The sequence below is a fragment of the Excalfactoria chinensis genome, chromosome 4 (genome assembly GCF_039878825.1).
Source record: "Excalfactoria chinensis isolate bCotChi1 chromosome 4, bCotChi1.hap2, whole genome shotgun sequence".
Lineage (NCBI taxonomy): Eukaryota > Metazoa > Chordata > Aves > Galliformes > Phasianidae > Excalfactoria > Excalfactoria chinensis.
Window position 1 is genome coordinate 50,541,910 of NC_092828.1, and position 24,347 is coordinate 50,566,256.

Below are 24,347 nucleotides of genomic sequence, written 5' to 3' on the forward strand. Positions count from 1 at the left end.
TAATATTCTGTGATCAGAAGGTCTAGGCAAATCCAAAGAGGTTATGATTACTATTATTGAGTAAGCACAGAAAGGACAGCATTTGTATTATTTCACCATGCAGGTCAAACTGAAAAACAAAGATGAGAAAAAGAACTGCAAAGACTTGAAGTCCTCAAATAAACAGGATACAAAATATTTTTAGTTAAATAACTGCATTTTTAATACATTATTAGTACACACTGCCCTCTAGCAATCATTAGCTAGAACAGCATTTTACCACACTTCTGTAATAAAAAAAGGTTTCAAACCCTTTACTATAGAAGCATGACACATAATAAGGTTGCGACTTTTATTCACATTTAACGTTACGTATGTTTCTGAACTACACTGAGTTTTTTAAAGCAGAATTTGAACTACTGGAATAACCTGGGAATAAGTCACATTAAAATGAAAACTTTCAAAGTCAATACTTAATTTTTTAGAGTGACCTTAAGTTCAGCAATGCTGTAATTACCATTTTGCTTTGCTAGTAACATAGGAGTTCTTTGGTACTTTCAATTAAGTACCAGGACATCTCTTACATATGAAGAACAATTTGAATAAAACCATCATGTTGGTTTTTTTTTTTTTGTTTGTTTGGTTTTTTGTTGTTGTTTTTTTTGTTTTGTTTTGTTTTGTTTTTTAGTTAAAAGTGAAATCTGTTCTCCTTCCACTTTGTTTCATACTCAGGTTTTCCAATATCCCTAGCTGAAGCTCCTTCTCCAATAGTGCTCTGCTACGATAAACTGCTCAAAACCCAAGCTTGAAGACTCAGTTCAGGGTTTTTCAACAGGGTGAAGTTAGGCAATAACTACAGGAGAACAGTCTATTTCTGAAATAGACATTCAAACCTCCTGGAAAGATAGACTCAAATACCAATGAAAGCCTTTTCCAAGATAATTTACTGTTATTTACTTCTGCCTGCATTATTTTCATCCTTTGACTTCTCTGGAAGGTGAGCTTGACATGTTTTTATCTATAGAAGATGAGATTTCTGCTGTAAAGACAGTAGTTTCACAAAACATTCAGGTTGAGAGGCTTTTGTTTCTAAAGATATTTCAGATTTGAGAACAACTTTAAATTTAGATTCTACCCACCTACATGCACCTACACAGAATTTGAAGAATGATCACTTTTCTCACAAGATCATAATACAAGCAAAACATCTCCTCCCTATATTCACCACTATCTAACAGTAACAGAAGAGATGAATGGAAATGAAGTACTTCAATCACAGGATTTTCATTGCTCAGTTAGACGAAGCCATATTAACAGCATCTCCTGCACATCATGAAAGCAAAACTAAGCCTGAGACAGCAGCTTATTAAGCAACTACAATCAGACTTTGTCATCTCTTTTACTGGCCTGCCAACAACTGTGCCTAGCATCCACACTAGGCAGGTGAAAGCTATTTACAATAATTTATGCCTATAGCTACCCTTTTAGTAAAGTAGCATTTTTTTTCCCTTCAGTTTAAAATAGTCTGCTTTTTATACCAGAATTATTCAGTAGAATACAGAACAGATGCTACAAAATATTATACAGAGTGGTTGAGATTATCAACTAGAGGACAGCGAGCAAAGAACTAAGAGATTCACCATGAGTATCTCTCTATTTACATGTAAATCACACAAACCACTGCAATGCACTTAATCCAGGCACCACATCAGCTAACAATATTCATAATTATTGGAGTTTCAGCACTGTTCAATATTCTGAGAGCTACATGACCCAAAGCAAATGGGGAGGGTGCCAGAAAACACAATCTTTCCTGCAGCAGGAGCCTGCATTTTGATGATGAAAGATTAATCAGAGTTTACTTTGATAGGATTAGTACTCAAGCACAAAACTCTGGTTCTGATCTCATTACTGAAGTGCACATCCTTCACCTTGATAGATCCTGTGCAGTTAGAGGTACAAAAACAAACCACCTCTCCCAATAATCTGGAAGGCAAAACTTTTCTTTTTAATGGTAGGTTTTAGAAAGGCCAACTTCTCCTTGGAGGTTAGTGGTAATTTTAGAATTAGCATTGGTATTCAAATGCAAAATTTTTCATTTTTATTTTTAAATGTACTCCTGTTTTGAAATTATTTGCTGCATTACCTACTCATTTCCTCTTCTAGACTGTAACACTTGAGAAACAAGGCTCACATTTGACTACATGCTGTTCACTGACTACCACTAAAAACAAACGAACAAAAAAAACTAACGTACAAAAAAAGTGATTTTTAACTATTCCATCTGTTTCAATCTGACTTTCATTTTGAGAGTTTATTAGAGCAAATAAATAACAGGTGCATTTACACGGCGATGCTGCAAACTTGATTCTTCCCCAGTAACTTAACCATGTCCTTTATCTTGTCCTCAAATCTACAGGCTTTCAACATCTGAATATTCTCCCATTTCCCCACCATTCTCTCATCTTCATATGTGGGTTATAAGCAATACAGGAAGCAGCTTCTAAACATCTCAGATTATATCACAATACACTGGGTTTTACTTTTGCCTGCTTCTTTTAATGCCACAGTATCTTCTTTTACATTTATATTATAAACATTATTACATTAAGAAGGCCTTTAGAAGTGAAAGGTATATGCAATTTTTTTTCCATTACAATCTTTGTAAACAGTACTAATGAGCATCTGCCCACTTTGAAGCAAATTTAGGCAGATATGGCATGCAACAAATAATTTTCACAGGCTTGGCCTTCCCACCTGAGAGAGTGTTATGTTGGCTTTCTAGGCTATACATGGCTCTAAACGAAGAATAAAAAAGCTTCCCTGTTTGTGGTAATAGGTAATAGTGGGGCCCTATAAAGGTGGCCTTGTTTTATTTTTTTTCATCATAGCTCTCTCTACTACATTTTGGATATGACCACAGTTATCATTTTTCTCTTGTAGACTTATTATGAAGGGATAAAACTTGCATACAAGCTGTGCTCTTTCCAATGTTTCTGATAGATTCCAACATGTAATTGTTAAGCATTTTCCAGAACATGACATACCTATGGATTAACCATCACTTGCACATGCTCTTTGTATTATTTGTAAATTAACATGTCTTTGGGTTAATCAACAGCTTTTAATTAGATGTTAGAAAAAATTCTATTAGCCATTCTCAGCCACATTTTTTTTTTTGTACACTAGTTCAAATTTAAAAAAAAACAATTTCATACACATTTTAAGATCAATCTAAGCTAAAACAACTTATTAGCAGTATCTTTATCGTATGTACCATGTCAACAGAAGGGCACAGACTGAGGTAATCAAAACTTAACCATTGTAATGGCATACCCAGAAAATCTCATTAATAAGCAAATCTCCAGGTAAAATGCTGCCAAGACAGTTCTGAAAAGCATCTTACCCTAACTGTCCTAATGTTTCCTTATTTTACTTTGAGCAATATTTAGAAGAATGATCAACACTTACATCAGGAATAAAACCAATTTCATTAAGGTGGTTGCTCAGCTCTGGATCATGGAATGCAATCATCTGAGAAAACACTGTTAGGTACTCTGAAATAACAAACAAATTCAAGATCACTGTCAAAAACACAAGCCAACACATCCTGTTGTTTGAATGGTAGTTATAGGAAAGAAAGGACACATTCTTAAAACAAAAAATAGAACAGCAAATTAATACCACTCCTTGTCACTATTACATTCTAAACAGAGTAAGAAACACTTTCATTTTCCTTAACATCTCTCAATGATTTGCTTGATTCACAATCAGGTTGTGATATATACTTGAAATGCAAAATTAAAGATTTTTCATATGAATATGAGCCACAAGATATTGATCAAAACAAGTTCAAACAAGAATATTTCAAGAATTTTAAGACCCAAACTGAGTGAAACACTCCTTGATTGCAACAATTGTATTTATTTTCAATCATTAAATTTTGTCACGTAGAAGTTGATGAGGCTTTAAGGTAGTATTTGCATCACCAATAACCTCTTAACTTGTCTTTTCTGAAATAGAGGGGAAAATACTTTCATCAAAAGATAAAATGTAATAGACCTTCAGCACAGCACAGCATGCTGAAGGGTACAATTTAATTAAGTGGTCCAATTAGCACTTGCTTTTAATTGGAACAGAAACAGACAACAGAACAGAGACCTGACAGACTAACCCTTTCTTAGTTTTGTTCCTATTGTCATGTGCTTTGTTAGAAAGAAGATGAAGAGTCAGTAACACTGCAATTTCATAACAGATGGCAATTGCTTTTCCTCTAAGCTCTCAAGCACACAGTAATTAGGGCCCAGACAGCAAGCTGAGTGAAGGAAGACAGACAGGGAATGTTACTCTGCTCCCAGTTCTGCTCACGCAAAGTTAAGAACAATCATTCTGTAGAGTAATCATATTAGGATTAGAAATGTTAAAAGCTGTGATTCTATCTCAAGGGAATTCATAAACCATATTCTCATTGTAAGAACACAAAGGAAACAAGTCACAGACCTACTGCAAATTATACAAAAAGGAAAAAGATGCCCAAGTCTTCAACGTAAGTTATGGTAAACATTAGGAACCCTTGAACCTCCTTCAGAATTTTACTTAACTTGTTTTAAGTTGGAAAGATAAAGTCATAGTATACCAAACCTCTAAGGCATTACTGACTTGGGAATCAGGCATCTCAGGAGTGCCAGCCTCTTCCCTTTGATACTGCATCTTTGTCATATCACAGATGTCCTGGCAGCATCCTGCTGTGTAGTTAAGTGGGCAAACAGACCCATGCTAAGTTCTGTTTCACCAAGGCCAGACTACTTCAGAGCTATTTACATCTCTCTCCAATATGTTACCTCAATCACTAGACAAAGAAATTCTCATTTATGTGCACACAGGTTATGGATTCTGTATTTTAAATGTGTATCTCAGCACGTGCTGACCCCTAAATGAAATTAAAACCTTGCATCTGTAAAGGCACGCTTTGTATCAGTTATATCTTCATAAAATAGCCAGTATTAAAAAGTCAAGTATAGCAAACCAGTAATTCTACACAATCTTGCACACTCATCTGTGCGCTGATGAAATGACTTCGCAACTAGTTTCTCAGAAGCACACTTATTTTAACATGAAAATTCACGCCCATGGTCATTCTTTACAGCTATATTACATGGCTGACAAATACCATCTTTATTTTACTAGCCCGTCTCATGAAATATAATTGCTGTGTGGGATTATACAGCATTTTAAGTTGTCTTTAATGAAGGCACACAAGCCTTCAGAAAAACATTATAACTTGGGTCCAACCAACTGCTGTCAGCTAAACTTTCATTAAAATTTTTGTTGTTGTTGTTTTGCTTTGCATAATCATGTGTTCACTTTTGGCTGCTCTTGTTCCCTATATCATGTGAAAAAATACACCCAGCGTGCTTAGGAAAACAACACATCTACATTCATTGTTTAGGACTGGCTCAGATATGAGTATTTTGAACTTTGTAATTTTAACAATTCCTTCTCTCAGCCTCCATACAGAGGCTACAAGGCAGCCAGTACTGAAGTAAGAAATCAAGTGATGCATTCCTGACACTTTCAACCCAGTTAAGGAGGAAAATTATAAAAAAATAAAATTCCTTCAATTATGTTTATACTTTGTTGTTTGACAGAAGTGCCAAGAAAGGATTAAGTTAGAATACTGAAAGAATCATATGAGGTCCAGATGACAACAGATGCTGCAAAGTGACTTGGAAATGCCTACACTACTTTATTTTACAGAATCCCACTGAACTGTATTTCTCATGTCAGCTGATATTTTTGTAAAGTACCATGGGAGTAGCAGTAGGGAACTTCTGGAGAGCAAAATTATTACTATTTATCTAAGAACATACTCCCCTAAGAAAAACCCTTACCAAGTTATTAATCTTAACGTCTGAAGCAGTTGGCTTCAAAGGACCATCCAATATAATACACTAAACTCTTCATCTTCATCTTTCTCCCCCCCCCCCCCCCCTTTTTTTTTTCTTACTTCACAGAAGAAAAAAAGGTATGCAAACGTTTTCTTGAATCACTTTTTCAAACTACTGCTTATTTTACAGAGCCAGTTCATAATGTCTGTCTTAGGTTCAGCTGGGACAGAATTCTTTTTTTCAGAGTCTGATATGATGCTATGTTTTGGTTCTAGGAAAAGACATTACTGATAACACACTGATATTTGTAGTTGCTGCTAAGTGGTCTTGTACACTGCCAAGACTGCTCTCACACAAGGGCCCAAGAAGCTGGGAGAACAGAATCAGGATAGCTGACTTAAAGTGACCAAAGGAATATTCCACACCATGTGACATCATGTGGAAGGAGCTTTGAAGGGACTGGGACTTCAGTTCATCCTCTTCCATTGCTTAGTGGGCTACCTGGGCATCAGCAGTGCGGTGATGAGCAGTTGCTTGTGCACCACTTCTTATATACCTCCATATATATAACAGTTATGACTATAGCTATCATTGTTCTTTTTTCTAACTTAGTTAATAGTTTTTATCTCAACCTATGAGTTCTACTTCATGGTTCCCCCTGCCAACTTCTCTCCCCCTTCCCACTGGGAACAGTGAGGATTGACTGAATGACTGTGTGGTTTAAGTCAGTAGGTGGCTAAGCACCACAATGGTGTCTCATCTGTAGTCTTCTATATAGAAAGTCTCCTAAATTTGCTCCTCATGTTATCTCTCTCTCTGCTATAGAATATGTTAACTGCTTTTATGTCTAACAATATTTGGTTGACCAGTTCTTATTTTCCTTTTTCTTTTTAAAGACAAAGAAATAGCAGATACTGTGTCAAAGTTAAGAAGTTTCACAAGTTATATAGAAAGCGAATTTCTGAAAACCACTACTTGATAACATGCTACTGTCAACTGCTTTTCAAATAGATTCTTTCTGTTTTTAAAAATTGTTTTACAAGACAAATTACCTAATCAACATGGCCAGTAGTAAGGTGGGTTAACAGTCCCAGACAACTCCTTCACTGTATCTTGAAATTCCCAATTAATTTTTAGGTAGAACAGACATTTACCTCCCAGCAATTGTTTGATTTTCTCTGAGAAACCTGCAGAGCTGTTGAAGACCCAACTATGCAACATTTTTCCTCATAAATATCCAAATCCTGTCTTGTATTCTCTTCAGTAGAAAACTCCTCTCAAGTTTCTAAGTAACTGAATGGCAATTTCTCAGAGTTCTGAATTTGTACTGTTCCTGCTCTTTACTGCCCCTCATTGTAAAGATAGTTCCTGTAACAGCCATGTGATTAAAATCATGCTGTTCAGTTTTTAATCATATAACACTGTAAAGACCTTTTCCTCATCTTACAACTTTGCATAATCAATTGATGCTCAACTTCACTGCAAGAAAGACACTGAGGCCCTGGAACACGTTCAGAGGAGGGCTACGAAGCTGGTGAGGGGTCTGGAGCATAGGCCTTATGAGGAGCGGCTGAGGGAGCTGATTTGTTCAGCCTGGAGAAGAGAAGGCTCAGGGGAGACCTTATAGCTCTCTATAACTTCCTGAAGGGAGGTTGTAGTGAGCTAGGGGTTGGCCTCTTCTCTCGTGTAATCAGTGATAGAACTAGAGGGAATGGTTTCAAGCTGCACCAGGGGAGATTCAGGCTGGACATTAGGAAGTATTACTTCTTGGAAAGGGTAGTCAGGCATTGGAATTCACTACCCAGGGAGGTGGTAGAGTCACCGACCATGGGAGTGTTCAAGAAACGTTTGGATGTTGTGTTGAGGGATATGATTTAGCTGGGAAGTATTGGTAATGGTTGGACTAGATGATCTTCTAGGCCTTTTCCAACCTGGATAATTCTGTGATTCTGTGAACTTGGAAACTACATGGAGCCTTTTTCACCTCCCTGTGCAAATAGCATTGTACTAAGCCCAAGCCTTTACCTGTTTATCTTGTTCCCACTTTTCTTGCACAGTTGCTAGTGGTTTTCGCTGGTTTTGCTTTTTAGTTGCTTTGTTTTAAAATCTCACATAAACCTTCTGAAAGACAGGTGAATATTTCGACAACATATTCCTAAATTATAACCACTTGAAAAAGCTATTTATAAATGCAAACTTAATTGGACCCCTCTTATAACAAATAAAAAATTAAAGGCACTTACTTACCTTGGATAACATGAGAATTATCCTTCAGAAAGAAGTTATACAAATACTTGGGTATAAAAGCAGACATGCAGGCATATGCCAGAGCTGAAAGAATTAGAAAAATGGATGGAGAAACAGAAATACAAGTACACCTAAAAGTGTTTATTATTAAGCAGATAAAAGGCACACATTTTAAAATCAATCCATAGAGAAAAATGATTGTAAAGGAACATAAAAAGTGCACAACTCTCTTTAATGAATTTTAAAAGCTTCTATCACTTAAGTAATCAAGACAAATCTGGTTGAACGCTCTTTGTTCCCATTTCTTTGCATAATTCTTAATGACAAAGCCATAGTGATGTCTGTATTGAAAGGAAAGGTTCCCTGATAGAACAAAGTGCTAGAAGGTACAGTTTCAGACAACTGCACTGTTGCATTCTTCTGTTTTCTCCCATAGAATTTAGACCCAGTTTACTCCCCATAAGACTCTCATTTGATCTCCTTCTTCAGCTCAGAGTCTGAAGAAGACAGAATTCACAAGAAAACAACAGTAGAATGCTATAACAATACTTCTCAGCAGCTCACATATATACCATGTAGAGATTAGAAGGTCAGAACGTAATTTTTACCTGGAAATTTGTCTGAGAGACAGTCTACCTACTTTAATACAGCTCTTAGCCACGTTGTTAAACCACTGATTTGACAAGAAGTCTTAGTAAGAGAATAGAAATTGTCATAAATGGTTTACCATTTTGGAAATGATAAGCAAAGCATCATATTTGTAGCATTCATTATAAATGAACTCTAGTTTGCAACTTTTATGGCATTGAGACCATCATTTAATTATCTGAGCCAGATGTATTCAATTAAATTAGTAAACCAGGACACAATGAATTGCAATTCTCACTATCTTACCTTGTTTCAATAAGAAAAAAAACAAAACAGGTTACAGAATCAAACCATACAGATGTGTTCAGGAGCAAGAAAAACCTGTTGATGGAAATATGTAAAGGTGCACAGTAGGCACACAGTAAGAGTTACTGTCCTGAGGAACTAGCTCTTACCCACACACATTACGAAAAAAGTCGTGTACAAGAAAACAGAAAGTTAGACTAGGTCTTTTCTGAAGAAATCACAGTCTAAAGCTGGTCTGATTAGCTTTTAGGCACTTAAGACCAACACCAACTTTTCTGAATACTGCTCATCTGTACAGTTAATGGTTATGACAGGCTAACAAAAAAAAATACATTCACATTACAAAAAGCTAATCCAGAGCTTCACTGAGAAGTACTAGATATGCATTTCTTGTTTTTCTATAGCTATTTGTGATCATTTCTTTTGAGTCATGGCAAAAATGGCTTCAAAATTCCCTTTTATTAAAGAAAGTTTTCATCTATACGTGGTGCACAAATATCGGCTGACAACTAGATGAACAGATTGTCCTTCCCCTCACTCCAAGTAGAAAAAAGTACTCACCTTCATTGTTAAAATTCAAGTATAGGAATGGTGCACAAAGAGAATCGAGACCTAAAGAGGAAAGAGCCATGAAGAAATATCACAAAGATCTCATTTAATGAATTTGTCTTATTCAACATAATAACTTAACCATGACACTTGCATACTTTTCTAATACCTGCAACGCCAGGTTTCACACAATGCTGAGAACAAGTACGAAATCAACACACAAAGAGGATTTAAACTTATTAAAGTGATAGTGCTGAATTGACTATTCTGTCATGGTTTTAAAGAAATCCAATTTCCAGCCCTAAGAAATCACCCAGTAGTTTCTGCAGCGCTATCTCTGAATTGATCAGCAGAAAGAAACAGACTTCAGTTTTTTTAAATGAAGTGATCAAAACTTCTGAAAAACATACGAAAGAGGTAGTCAATTTGGCATTACAAATTAAATATAAATTACTAGGAGATAAATTTGCAGTAATTCACATATTCATTCTTAAAAAGAAAGAAAATGGAAGTCCTCCAAATAAGATTTTTTGTTTGTTTTTTTTTTAGACATAGCTTTCCTATTAATATCTGACCTTGCTAATTACTCAAACTCACCTTGCCAGTACACCAAATCAGGATGGGAAACAACCCAGGCCTTCAATACACGTCTAAACTTTGCGTGACCCTCTGGTGATGACAGCAATTCATCATACTGATGACAACGAGGAATATCAACTTCAATCTGTATCACAGCCAAACACACAATATAGAAAGAAACCAGGGTAAATGAAATAGTACTACAGCAGTTGTGCAATAATAGAGGTGGAAGTTAACCAGACAACTGAAGTCGGATCATCATCAAAATCACGATTTGTTTCTCCTATCACTCTCAGGCCCATTAACTGAAAGGGGGACAGGGTTCTAAGAGCTGCTTTTAAAAGAAGGCTTTTAAATAAATAAAAGCAGACAAATTCTAAAAACAAAATAACAGCACATTACAACTACACAATTTTCTAACTTGACTTCTGAATCACTGAATTAACATGGTTGGAAAAGACCTACAAGATCACCCAGTCCAACCATTTCCTCTACACAGTCTTCCAGCCACTGCCCCAAGCCTGTATAGCTACCTGGGGTTGTTGTGCCAAAGTGCTGGGTTCATTTCAGGTGCTAGTACCACCTTTTTTTTTTTTTTTTTTTTTTTTTTTTCTTTTTTCTTTTTTTCCCTTTTTTTTTTTTTTCCCCCTACAGCATAATATAATCAAAGACCTCAGAAAACTTAAATCTATTTAGTTCAGCCATCTGATAGAACAGCTGTTCCTTGTGAAGATTATTTACATTCGGTAATACTTTTTGGAGAATTTAATTGCTCAAGAACTCATTTCTGTACAGTTCATCTTACTGTTACAGAATGCCAGGGTACTTGACCCTATCTGGCATCAGCTCCAAGAGGCACAAAAAAGAACTGATAAAAACAGAACTTTTAACAACACATCAGTAATCACAGAATCATAATACTGCTCATTATACTGTTTGCTGTTGCAACAGAAACATGATTCTGAAGTGAAAGATAATTTTTGTTCATCAGAGGTTATAACCTACTTTGAGTTAAACTAATGGGCCCAATCTGTTTTGCAAGATTCTTGCAACAGCATGAGAAAGCTTAGCGGGCAGGGGAAACCTTCCAGTATTATCAAACACATTTGTTGTCATAGACAAAAATGACACCCACTGGCTGAAAAGAACTTTGCATTACTACAGGCAACAGTATTCAGTAAAAACTGGAAATCTTACCTGTCTGTCTGTAGGAATTGGTGTGTCTTTATCAATGGCATCATATTTTGCTTGAATGGCACCCTAAATGTGGAAGAATATTTTTAATTAGAAAGCCCTGACCAATGTAACAGCATAGTGTCATGTACATGCCAATATACAACAGCCATTTTTATCAAATGCTCCAGCTATCAACATTTTTTCTGAAAACTATTTTAGTGCATTTCCCTAACACAGAGAATTTCTCAATGATGGATTTTAACAAAATCTTCCTCTGAGTGTAACTCAGGATGCATAGGACTTTCAGTCGTATTCCCACTAACTTCAGTCACTTTCTCTGGTTTATAAAGGAAGGAATATACTTGATCCAGTTTTCTATTTTGAAGTTAACTGAAACTTCCAATTTAACCTCAAAATATACTTGTACTGCTGTCAAATGCACCTTGGTGTCATGGGACTACTCGCATTGTACAGATAGTAAGTTGATGAAGAAACTGAACTCATCTCCTAAGGGCCAGGATACACTCTTGACCACCAGTTAACTCTTTTCCTTACAGCTTTTTTTGTCATATGGTAAGATACTCATAAGATCACATCCTAAGCAACATCCTAAAACTCAGGATGTGTAACCTGCAAGAATCTCTTTGCTGCACTACAGAGGACTGCAAGCAGAACAGATGTAAAAGTTGAGTTGTCAAGTAAATGATGTCAAGTAAGAGATGTCCCCATTTCAAGGGCAGTCCTTTCTAGTTCAGAAGAATTACATTTATTTTTTTCTCCAATCCTTAGAATACATGTATTTGATAGTAGGTGAAATAAAATACATTTGCTGCGTTATACACTGTTTCACCCAGCTTTTGCTTATTGGGGCAGAAGGACTATAACTGCATTTGTCAAAACTAATTTAAACAAACAAACAAGTTAACCAGCAGTTGTATTTAATCACTGTAGCAAAATTTTAGTGTATGTCCATTATTTTTCTATCCCATTATCGAAATTAAATATAAAGGCATTCAAAGCCAATATTCTTTGATACATAATAATGTTAGAATCAAGAACGCATCTGAATATTGTTTTAATTTATGCATCCTTTTGTTTAAATCTGCACCAATTCTAATGCCAAAACTTCACTATCTTTCCAGCTTCCCTGTCCATTCTATTCCTACCCAATTCCATCCCCAGTCAACACTGAAATTTCTGCAGTTTGCCTTCAATCACCCTTACCTCAACACCCAGCAGAGCAGCCCAGGTTATGCCTCTCAGCAGAGGAGGGATGTCAACTCTGGCTTCTTTCCAGATTTGGTTTTTTTTATATGGGTAGGCCTTCAAAAAGAAAAGATAAATAGCAAAAACATGAGCACATAACTGAAACATATCTAATCCCAACACTGGGAAGGCAGCTTCCACAGAGGAAAAATTCTGTCATTAGACAGGGAATGCAAGTCTTGTATCATGTAAGTTTCATTCCTAACTGGAAGACCTAGACGGCAGATGACTGTTAGATATTGAAATACCCACTGCTCCATACAGATGCATTTATATGCTTTGGTATATATTGAACTTATAAATGTAGCAATCCAAATCATTAAAACTGGTGTGTTTGGTTTTTTTTTGTTTTTTTTTTTTTTTACAGAATTAGTTTCTTGAATAAATAGCAGTTATTAGCAGCAGCTCTCATATTTCTACTCTCTCATACTTTTGTAAGAGTTTTCTCCCTCCTCTCCAATGTTGTTGCTTGCATCTCTGCTTCCTTTCTCAACTACTGTGTCCTTCAAATACCCTCTAATTAGCAAACCAAATCCAATTAACCAACATCAGAGAGATCGCATACCTTCAACAGCCTGTCAAACAGAACAATTCTGTTTAGCTGATACTCTGTGTCCCTCTCCCGGATGATCAGAGGTAGATTGGCAGCTGCAGACAGCTCACTACTGCTATTTGAATGAGGTAAAGTCGACTGGCTGGAAAAAGAATTAGAATAGTAGTAGTAAAGAGCAAAATATACAATTCAAAGTGCAAAATAAATATTCAGCAATGCATTTTTGAGTCAGAAATATAAATGGATCATTTCAAATATTCAGAACAAAAAACTGATTCACAGCACAGGGAAAAAGGTTAAAAACTTCAGTTTGGGTTCAGGGCCCTAGGTGCTCTGCATTGGTGAACTTATCAGCTCTCAATGATTTAAAGGGCCAAACAAGGACACGTAAGGTTTGCTCTGGGAAGACAGCTGTCTAGCTGTGCAATGCACTATTCAAATCTAACACTGCAACATTTGGTCACCTAGATGGGTACAAATTTACACACACTTACTCATCTTCAAGTAATGGATAAAATGCTTCCCCACCAACATCCTTCAGTCTCTGAAATGAAGAATAAGGAAAATTTATTATCAGAATGCTGCTCAGAATTCATGCGAAAATATTTAGTAAAATCTGAAAACAATTAAATCTTAAGTCACTTCTAAGTTTAATAGTTCACCCTGACACTTGTCTAAGCATTAGCTCAGTTCTCAATCAATAAGGAAACAAACAATCTTCAGGATAAGAAAGTTTTCCTAGTACAAACTTTTCTTAAGACTTTGTGGAATGTCCTCCATCTGAAGTGAACTTTCTTGTCTCATGTGCAAAGCCTACTTTCTACACACACAAAAAAAGCTTCTATGGGCCATGAATTAATCAATCAACAGTATTACTACTGCTTCCTTCTTTCCCTCATTTTTCTATATGGACTTTTCATCTAAGTAGCTGCAAAGCAATTACAGAACTTGGTTTTGCTTATTTTAATCAGTTCAACAGTTATTCAAATTTGAGTTAATTTTTCTATCAGCATCTGAAAGCTGCACAGAATTACAGACGGTCTCTGAAAAGGTGACAGACAAGTGTACCTGGATTCTTGACTAAAGTTTTCAGATATCTTTGCTGCATCGTGATTAATGTTTAATATTATCCTCCCTGCAGTACTCTGCTTTGCACTTCGATTTCTAACTTAAAGGCATACAGCACACAGGCTGCACCTCCTGGGGGTGACAGAACAGTTCACTGTCGGTTCATTCAGACCTGATTGTCTTTTGATTTCAAACATCATGCTCTGCACCACAAAAGCCGTTTGAAGAATTGCTTAAGTTCAAAAACTTATTTCATCTAACACTGTAAGGCTCTCACTAGTATCCTCCCCAAAATAAAAACTCAGCATGCATTTATTTGCTGCTGCATTTACACACAAAGGCACCAGTACAGAAACTACTGATTAAAAAGTTGAAAATAAAGCCATGAAATCTGCCCTTCTATAGGAACAGAACTAGAAGCTGTGATGTATACTACCTTTAAAGTAGGCATTGCATAATGTAAAACACAAATAAATAGCTATATATTCCAAAGCTTGGCAGTAAACTACTGAATGTTTGGCATTCAGCTCCAAGGATAAAGATCTTAAGGAGCTGCAACTGAATTGAACTGTTCTTTTGAATCTGTGAGACACCTACAGGAAGAAAAGAATGAAAGAAGACACTCACAGTGCCACGCAGTTCAGCAATTATGCAGAACATCAGGTGCTACCAAAGTATTACAGCTTCACCAGAAAAAAGCAAGTAGTAAAAATATGGGGATGGAGGATGGGAAGATGAATCAAATTTAATAAGCTTTTATGGGAAATATAATTTGATGGCATAAATCAAAACTGACCTCAAACACCAGGAAATCTCTGAGAATCAATAACACTGTCCTGTTCTAAGAACAGCAGTAGGAGCTGCTCCATATTTGCCTTAAACAAATGTTTCTGCAGCAAGGACACATGCAGCCGTGTATAGAATCCTACTTACATTTCGGAGCTGGCACAGAGACAAAGTCACAGTTGTATCATCTAGAAGGGAACTTCGATCTCGTCCTTGCCCAAAGCTTTCACCATCTTCTAACACAAAGCTTCAAAACAGAAGAAAAAATAGCTTTCAGGTCATTCTATAACAAAAGATTTGAGTTAAGAATAAATAAATAAATAAATATCTTACTTCAATCAGTTTTTTCTTTAAAACAAAACACTAGCTCTTAGAAGTATAACACATCGACTCTGCAAGGCATGAAACCTGCTATCAAGGGAATGTACAATCACCTTAAATTATTCAAACAGCTTGTTTAAAAATGCACATTTCAGGTTTTCCACAACTCTAGTTTGCACACAAAGGAAGACTAACGAGATACGAGATTAATACTCCCTTTTATTTCTTGAGCAGGCAGAGACCATGACTGCCATTTAATGTGACAACCAAAAATAAAGTAGCACTGTCATTTAAAAGCCATTCCCCACCCTCCCTGTACCACCAGCCCTCCCCCTCCCCCCCAAAAAAATAAAAAAAAATCGAACCCAGATCTTATTTGTTTTAATCAAAGGAACTAACAAATGCAACCAAGAAAGAGTATACACAAGTTGCCTGTTTGGTGATATTTTAAAGCAGACTGTAAACTGATCTCTAGGAGCTAAGCTAACATACTCAGGATGACTTAAAAGATAGAGTAAGATTACATTTTTAGATGGACACTTCATCTTTTTAATACTTACATTAAAACTGTTATCCCCAAGAATTCAGAAACCCAAGCTTTCACCTAAGTGTACAGAAGCAAGCAGTACCTCAAAATGTCACACTACTTTCACCCTTATGTGACCACTGAAGATCAAGCCCTTTTTACTATTTTCCGCCCCCAGATTCTGCACTCTGGTTGTTTTTGTGACTTTGAATCCCAGACCCTGCAAACTGATCTATATGAACAGATAATTCTGTTTGTTAGTATCAATATGTAGGATAAAGCGATCAAAATATTAAAAATGCTGCATCAAATTGCAACATGTGCAGCAGGAAGATAGAAGCAGCAATTCTGTAACAGCACTACAATTCTTAGAACTATGTATTTAAAAGAAAAACATACATATACAAATATAAATCAGCTGATCTGCTGAAGAAATGAACTGACCATTCAGCACTGCTGCTCTGTGAAATGCAATTCCAAGTGTGGGAATTTGCTACAGAATGAATTACTTATTAGTACATAATGTTCAAGCACAGTGAGACTTTTTGTTTTTTCAAATCACAGTTTAATGATGATGGAAAGGATGATAAATTCAGGATCTTCCAGTTCATTGTTTAGCACTTAACCTATTTTTTTTAATTTTTTTTTCAGATTTCAGAAAACAAAATGAAATGCAGGTAAGTAACAAACATGAAGTGTTCAAATATGTCTTAAACTGGTTAGGAAAAGATGTAAAATGATTTCCTGATGTTTAAGAATGTTGTTTTAAATGTTTTTAAAATGTACACAGGTGTTGAAACTAAAAACCAAATCAAAACATTCTTTCACAGTAATTTCTCCATACATCCTCCTTCCCTTAAAGTGCTTCTCTTTTCTTACTTGGGAAGTGTGCAGACAGGTGGTTTTGATCGAATGATTTCCTTGTTGACAAGTTCTTTCTCTAAGTCTCCTCCAGCCAAACACCAGAGATAATAAACCTCTTCAACTGATCTTTCTGCTAGGTAATCATTATCTTCATCTAAAAGGGGAAACAAAAACCCTCATAAAAAATTGCTTGCAGCTTTGTAGGCAGCTTGTATTTCTTATCGCTCTAAACAAATCTTGCTGAAGAAAAGTTACTCACTTGAGAGGTTCTAGACTACAATGCAAAGTTAGAGGCAAAAGTGACCCTCATTTTGCGGGAAGGTTTACAGAAAGCATCAGAAAAACAAACAAAACTTCTGCAGCTTGCCTTGGTGCCAGAAAATAGAAACAATCAGATAAACAAGTTGAAGGATGGACTTCTGCTTTCTGTACTTTTATTTTTTTTCCAAACAAAGAGCTCACTTTATTTTGTTCACATTAGCATTAAGAGCACAAATAAGAAACTGATGACTGATGATACTGAGCAGTTACTATGTCTTTCTTTCAGGGACGATGTACATTCTAAGATATCAAACCTTAGTCCCCAAAAACTGTACAATGAGATGTTCTGAATATGTAGGTATCTCAGAGTTCAAACAAAAATGTTAATGAGGAATTAAAAACTTTCAGCACACTGTAGTTTTAAGCCAGTACTTCCAAAAAGAATCTCTTGCTATCAACTTAACAGAATTCAGCTTCTAATTGACAATACAATCAGGGGGGGGGGGGGAGGAGGGTGAAAAATCAGTACCTTGCACACATCCGAATTATAAAGGCAGAAGATGATACAGGTATCTCAATGTAAACTCAAATACTAACAATACTGTTTATTTCTTGAGGCCAAAGCATAAAAACCTAGATACCACCCTTTAATTTGAATGCAACCCATTTAATTATGTTTGCCTCCATCTCTACCCATGAAACAATTTACTATAAGAATGGAATATTACACCATGTAATAGTTCATAATGCATTCAAAGAAAATTCAAAAATATTGTATTTTCCCCAACCAAAGACTATCTATTTTTATCCCACTATCTGCTTTTACCTTTGCATAACTGACTTATGTCTTCAGGCAGTGTTAAGGTAGCACACCTTGGAGAGGACGAGAACAGACCAGCAGGTTTGTGAAAGGGAGGGTATGCCAAAGATACTTCACTGAACAAATGGTCATGCATCAATTCCTCTGGAGTTGGCCTTCAGTAAAGATAGTACAACATCAAGTGTAAAGCATGTCCAAGATGTGCTTGCTTTCAGTAAGAAACGGTCCCAGTAACAAACACTAGTAAGTTATGCCCAAGTTTAGACTTTTTTCTTAAGCAAAGAAAACTGGTAATTTTGTTCAGTTCATAACTTGTAACATACTGCAGTCTGTTTATGCACTATCTTGATATCTCACATGAAATGAAATGAACATACAAAGCAATTATTTTCATCATTTCTCTAAGCAAATACAGTAAAAAGTGCAAAGCCCTGACTGAAGAACAGAAGCCTACTTCAGCTTTCAGATGAAAACTAGCAGACTGCCATAATAAAAAGGTACTTTGAAAGACGGGATTTGAAGAAAGTCCTAACTCTCATGAATATCCAGATATGGAATCATTAAAGCTGGGAAATCTTAAACTGAATATGACTGAAGAGCTTTCCCACCAAAGCATTCTGCAACAAAGATTTGTACATTTGATCTTTTTTTCCAAATCACTTCTTTCAAATACTGCAAAGTACTAAAACGAAATAGCTATCCACTATGATAGCAGAAGCCATTGGTATTACGAAAAACGTTCAGCAACTGGTCTTCTGATTCTAATGCAGTTTATTAAAGCATTTGGATTGAATACTTACCTCTTAGAAGGTTGGAATGTAAGGCATTTTTTCAGCAGAGTTACAACATTTTCAGGAAGATCCTGGAACATAAGAAAAAAATATGGAGGAGGTACATTCATTACTGCCCTAATTCAGCAAGCTGCTTAACTCATACTTAGTTTCTAATATTCAGGATTGTCTCTGAAAGCAATAACATTTCATACCCACACATATGAGGTTGACTGCGTCAGACCAAAATGGTGTGGGGAAATAATTCTGCTCCCTACACTGGCTATGGGGAAAAAAAGTCTAGACACATAGCAACATATACAGATACTTTTTTTTTTTTTTTATTTTTTAATCTAGAGATTCTGTATCCATCTTGAAATAAGGCAATACTTGGGAACCCCCTTCTGGTAACAGTCAATCCTTTTCGTACTGTGTTTCAAAACATTCAAGATAGGCACCAAAATCAGTGATTAACTTTGTGGATGGGGAAGATCTGAGTTTTGTAGAAAGAAATAAACCTTCAGCATTTTAAAGAAAATGAACAACTTAGTGAACAATCCAGCAAGTATTGAAACTTTGACTGACAGTAAGTTTAGGAGAGAATGAGCATTACTGGCACTGGGTACTTGAAAGGATCTTTGCAATATACTGCAGTGCATTCAAGTAATTTGAAAAGTTTGGTTTCATTAAAAACGTGTGCTTGTATATATAATTACAATATTGCAATTATTTTTACTTTATTATGTATACTTTGATATTCTTACTAACTACAATATTTTAATATATTTACATAGATAATCTGTTCTTATAGTGATTTATTTCATGTTTGGAAGAAAGGTTTACTTTCATGCGAGCAAGTACAAAGATTTTATATATTAATATATATTTTGCACATATGAAATATAAAATATATAATATGTATGTATATAACTATATATGTATGTATGAAACCCTATGCAACACAAGAATAATAATGAGTTTTGGATAAGATAGCATGATAAGAGTAGACTAGTTTCACAAACCTTAATAATATCAAGGCAACCGTGTTCTTCGGCTAATACAGTTACAATATCATCTACATAGCCTTCAAAAAAATAAACACAGCAATAAAAAAAAAGTTAAAGAGCAAGAAAAAAAGTGACACCAATTAATCAAGATATCAGATAAAACTCCACCTTCAAACAGAACACTTCATTTTATTTTTTATTTAGTTGGGTTTTTTGTTGTTGTTGTTGTTTTAATTAAATTGACATTGCCACATCAACTGAGGGTAAACACTCAAAAGCAGAAATGAAAATCATATTATCCTGAAAGTCTTCTTGGCAGGCTTAGTAATTCAGAATGCCAAATAAGTTCAGTCTTTGTGTTTATTAAAAATAATAATAATAATAATAATAATTAAAAATACCTGCACACAGAAGCTCTAAGCACTTATTTTTACTTGCTACTAGAAGATTGTACTAGCAGTATTTTATAACTTATCTTCAACACATTATTGAGAGGAATCTCAAGTCCGGATGTGAACATTTTTCAGTGGATGAAGTTTAATAACGACTTGCATTCAAGTTGAAGGAGATTCAAACCCTTCAGAAAGCTTAGCTAATGAACTGCACAGCAAAACAGTAAGAATTTCAGCACCAATGTACTCAGTACTCAATGAAAAAGATATTTGTACTGACAGCAACTGACTTTAAAAGTATTGCTCTTTGTTCTGGATAAATTCACCAACTTATGCTTAAAGCTTCATATTCTGAACGTTCTTTCCTCATGGCTTATACACAACATTCACATCAAAACAAATTTAAAATGCCACAAAATAGTCCCAATTCTAGATTCATTCACATTACTACATACTTGAAATTTTGGCTTAATGCTTTCTGTAGATGAAGCCAAAAACAAAAGTCTAGATCCTATTAATATGCTTCTCAGCTCTTCTTTAATTTTCTGTCTTCCTGCCTGAGTCCTGATTTTCCCTGCCTGGGATCACAATCCCTGCTACTACAAGGATGGTTTTCTTTAGTGTTACTCAATTCCTAACTCACTTCAGAGAAGCCTGCAACACAGAACAACAATTAACTGACAAAATTACTTGAACACGCTTTTCCATATCTCGCCCATACTCAAACATACGCACGACTCTTCTGCAGTTCTTCTAGCTGGCACCCATCTCTGTCCCTTTCCTACACAAGCAACTATTCTTCATATGTATTTTGAATTCCAGAGATGGAAGCAGACAAAAGGTAAAGTGCCTTAGGTCTGAGCATCACAAGCTGACTAGCTTGCATAGCTCCAGTTATAGCACTGTCCAGAAACTAAAAAATAAAAAATAATTGGTTTTGTGCTACTTACCTAAAGTAAGTACAAATTTTAATCTTTCTGCTATCTCCAAAGTCTGGAACAATTTTCTCCCCTAAATGAATAATATGATCAAATCAGATCAAAAATTCAATACTACTACATCAAAATATTTAGATATCATACACAGATAGCATCCACCTCTATATGCAGACAGTGTAATGAGCTTCTAAAATTATTTTTGGAAGACCTAAAGAAACTTTCTATTAGAACACAAAATATCATTTACATCAAATATACCAGACACAGTTTCATGCTACCATAAAGAAAAACACACCATTTATAATGTCTCTTACCTGGAACAAATGCAAACTGAACAAGTAATGTGCATGACAAAGTCCCACGTTGCCTTAGTAAGCCTACAAATGTGTTGCTATTCAGCAACCAGCTTTCAAAAACTATTTTTTCCAACATGTTCATAAACAAAAGTGATATTGATGCTCATTACATGTTTGATTGTCACAGCTTGCATTGCACAGTCCTTATGAAAAATAATCTATACTTGGTTTCTAAAATATTTCCAAAATGTCCTTAGTGGATTTTAAGAAATTGTACGTTTTAAAGGAGTAATAACAAGTGATCTGTGAACTCCGTGAGAAGCACAGAATATACAAGAGTCCAATTCCAACATCCTGATGGGTTCACTACATACATGTTCTTGATCATATATATTAGTACTAACGTATTTGCTAGATCTTGCTTATGTGTAGAATGTTGTCTTTGAATTTAAAAGTGCAATTTCCCATGTAGAAATAGTAAAGATGATGCTGGCTTCTAAAGCCAAATAACCATTTTCCAAATAAGCCTTCTATTCCCTACTGAAGCTCTTTAGGCTCTGGTAATAAGGTAGATATACTGCTCTCATAAGCAAAGAAACTTTATTAACTTTTCAAATCTTTCAAAGATTTCTTTGAAACTTTCAATCTTTTCAAAGAGAACAAGGGCATGACACCAATGGCTACCTCACACTTGGAAGTATAACTAAAGCAAGTAAAAAAATATTCAGAGATATTTCTTGGTTTAGAGGCTACTACTTGCTAAGAATTAGACCTTGCAATTGCATCATTGTGGCTTAACAGGCAACTGCCCCTCATGGTAGCACCCGTACTCATAGCAAGCCAACATGCATGCAGTAACCTGAACCAGCACCAATACTGATCAAGTAGAATTGCTAATGTAGTCTGATATTTGGAGTAAAGTGACAGGTAAAGTGCAATCATAACTAACATAACTATTTCCCAAGAGTCACAATGAAGAAAATTACCCTCTTACATACCACACAAAGCTCAAATAGTATTATGCCAAGAGACCAGAGATCTGATTTAGGGCCAGAAGGCAGAGGCTTCTCACATTGCGTATGATCACTTGGTTTGACTATTCCCTGTGCAATTACTTCAGGTGCCAGATAAGATGGGTACCTAGAAAAACGCAGTAACATTAAGTAATAATCTGTTTATCCAAAAAAAATCTACCATTCAGATAACTTAGATACAGTAAACTGTTTTGCATTCTGAGAAATTAGAATTCATACCGAAATGCAAATTGTTCTATTTAGCCAAAACAAACATCGAAGCACTTTCACTCCCAACTCCAGAAGTGCTTAGTACATGAAAGATCAAATATTTATTACTAGGTCTTTTATAAGAGGAATTCTCAATTCTCAAAGTAGTATATCAATATATCTTAAAGTAAACATATATTGAATTTCAGCACTAGTACATTAAATAAAAGTATCCTAGATCTATTGTTCTCCTACATTATCATCATTCCCATCAAATAATCTTTGATTTAGCCAAAGTACCCCAAAACAACTAAGTGTTACACATCATACCTGCCGCTAAATCTAAAATATCATTTATCCCTTCAACCATTCATGAGAATACATTAAAGAAAAAATCTGAAAACAAGATTCAAAGGAAAACATCACTACTATTTTTGTGTATCCAAATGAATATATCCCTAATATGTTTATATTATGCAGCCATATTCTTACCCTATAGGAAAATCAACATCAACACCTTGAGCAGTCATATGGTAAAGACCAAATTTAGCCAACTTGACATGTCCCTGAAAAGTAGAATAATAATTAAAAACAAACAAACAAAACAAACAAACAAAAGAGCAGCAGTATTGGACATAGTAAGAATATGCATTTAAGTTTTTTTAAAGAATCATTTTCATGCAAACTGCATTAGCTGTTGAGACAGACACTTATAAGTCAGCCCTTTATGTTTTTGATTCATATTCTAAGTGGAACTCAACTGCAAGTTAGTAAGGTGCTTATTTCCAGTGCTTTTACTTTCTGTGAGCACGAAGTAATTGCTGTGGAGTTCTGACAAGCAAGTCAGAACTTCGAAAGTTACAGTATATCCTCTGTACATTTAAGAAGGCTCAATATTCTACTTGAACATAAATCCTTTTTGAAATCTTTTTGCAATCCCATTTGAATCCCAGAAATCCATAAGCAGCCCCACTATTCTCTCACTTCTTCCATTTAGCTAGCCTGGCTCTCCTCCACTAATCTTGACCATCAACTCATTATTATGTTGCTCTCCTTAACTGTATCCACATGTACATTAACGAAAAATGTTCTGCAGGTGTTTGATTTTATTCTGCAAAGGCAGAAATGTAACACCAAAACCAAAATATTAAAATGGCACAGAATTTAAGCTAATATGTTTCTGCTGTATTTTGAAATATGTTCAGCCAGCCTGCAGATGGTGCAACAGTAAAGGCTACCTCAGCAAGTAATACGGCAAGGAAAAATCTCGGAGTTTTATGGCCACATAAAACCCCCTTTTGTTCCATAACTGATTTTAGGACTATCTTCAAACTAAGTATTTTGCTTGTTAGTGCATTATTATAATTTTCATTTGTTTACAAGCAATTTATACAAGACCCTATTAATAAGTGTTCCTTGCTTCCTTTCTCTTCTTTCTGCCTTACAAGGCAAGACCTAGCTATTCTACTTATAGCAAGTAAGAAAGGGAAGGAGAGAGGGGCTGTTCATGTAGGCTAAGTATTTTAGCTGTCAGTTCAGATACAGTGGTGGCTCTGAATAAAACAGTAACTATTGGTTTTCTCATCCCTTATGCTGGGAACCTTTATTCCACTCTGCCAACCCAGAAGTCTGTGACAGAATTGAATTGACAGACTGCAATTTGAATAATCTAACACAAACAAAGAAATATGTTGATATTTGAAAGTAATGTTTCAGATCACCAAGAAACATTGGCTAACAGGGAACAGTGAACTAGCTTGGAGAAAAAAATATATACCTACTAAAAATTAGTAAGACCCTTTAACTATAATGCTGACAATCAAGGAAACTTCAATCCCTATTTTAATAAGGATGAAAAACATGGTTTGTGATTAAAAAAAAAAAAAAAAAAAAAAAAAAAAAAAGTGGAAACAGACAAATCTGAACTACACTTGAAATTTATGA

The 24,347-nt window shown here is 35.4% G+C and overlaps 1 protein-coding gene across 2 annotated transcripts in view; it reads right to left on the bottom strand.

The window, feature by feature from the left end:
• TBCK (TBC1 domain containing kinase) overlaps positions 1-24,347 on the bottom strand; it is an 88,305-nt gene that overhangs the window by 40,459 nt on the left and 23,499 nt on the right. For both annotated transcript variants that reach the window (XM_072334520.1, XM_072334521.1), the window contains exons 5-20: positions 22,896-22,969; positions 22,179-22,320; positions 20,897-20,957; positions 19,570-19,631; positions 18,578-18,639; positions 17,784-17,932; positions 16,712-16,850; positions 15,133-15,232; positions 13,626-13,675; positions 13,144-13,273; positions 12,537-12,635; positions 11,334-11,396; positions 10,155-10,281; positions 9,570-9,620; positions 8,115-8,198; positions 3,451-3,536 (exon numbers count right to left, since the gene is read on the bottom strand). In XM_072334520.1, coding sequence (XP_072190621.1) covers positions 3,451-3,536; positions 8,115-8,198; positions 9,570-9,620; positions 10,155-10,281; positions 11,334-11,396; positions 12,537-12,635; positions 13,144-13,273; positions 13,626-13,675; positions 15,133-15,232; positions 16,712-16,850; positions 17,784-17,932; positions 18,578-18,639; positions 19,570-19,631; positions 20,897-20,957; positions 22,179-22,320; positions 22,896-22,969 — 1,479 coding nt within the window. The remainder of the gene's footprint in view (positions 1-3,450; positions 3,537-8,114; positions 8,199-9,569; positions 9,621-10,154; positions 10,282-11,333; positions 11,397-12,536; positions 12,636-13,143; positions 13,274-13,625; positions 13,676-15,132; positions 15,233-16,711; positions 16,851-17,783; positions 17,933-18,577; positions 18,640-19,569; positions 19,632-20,896; positions 20,958-22,178; positions 22,321-22,895; positions 22,970-24,347) is intronic.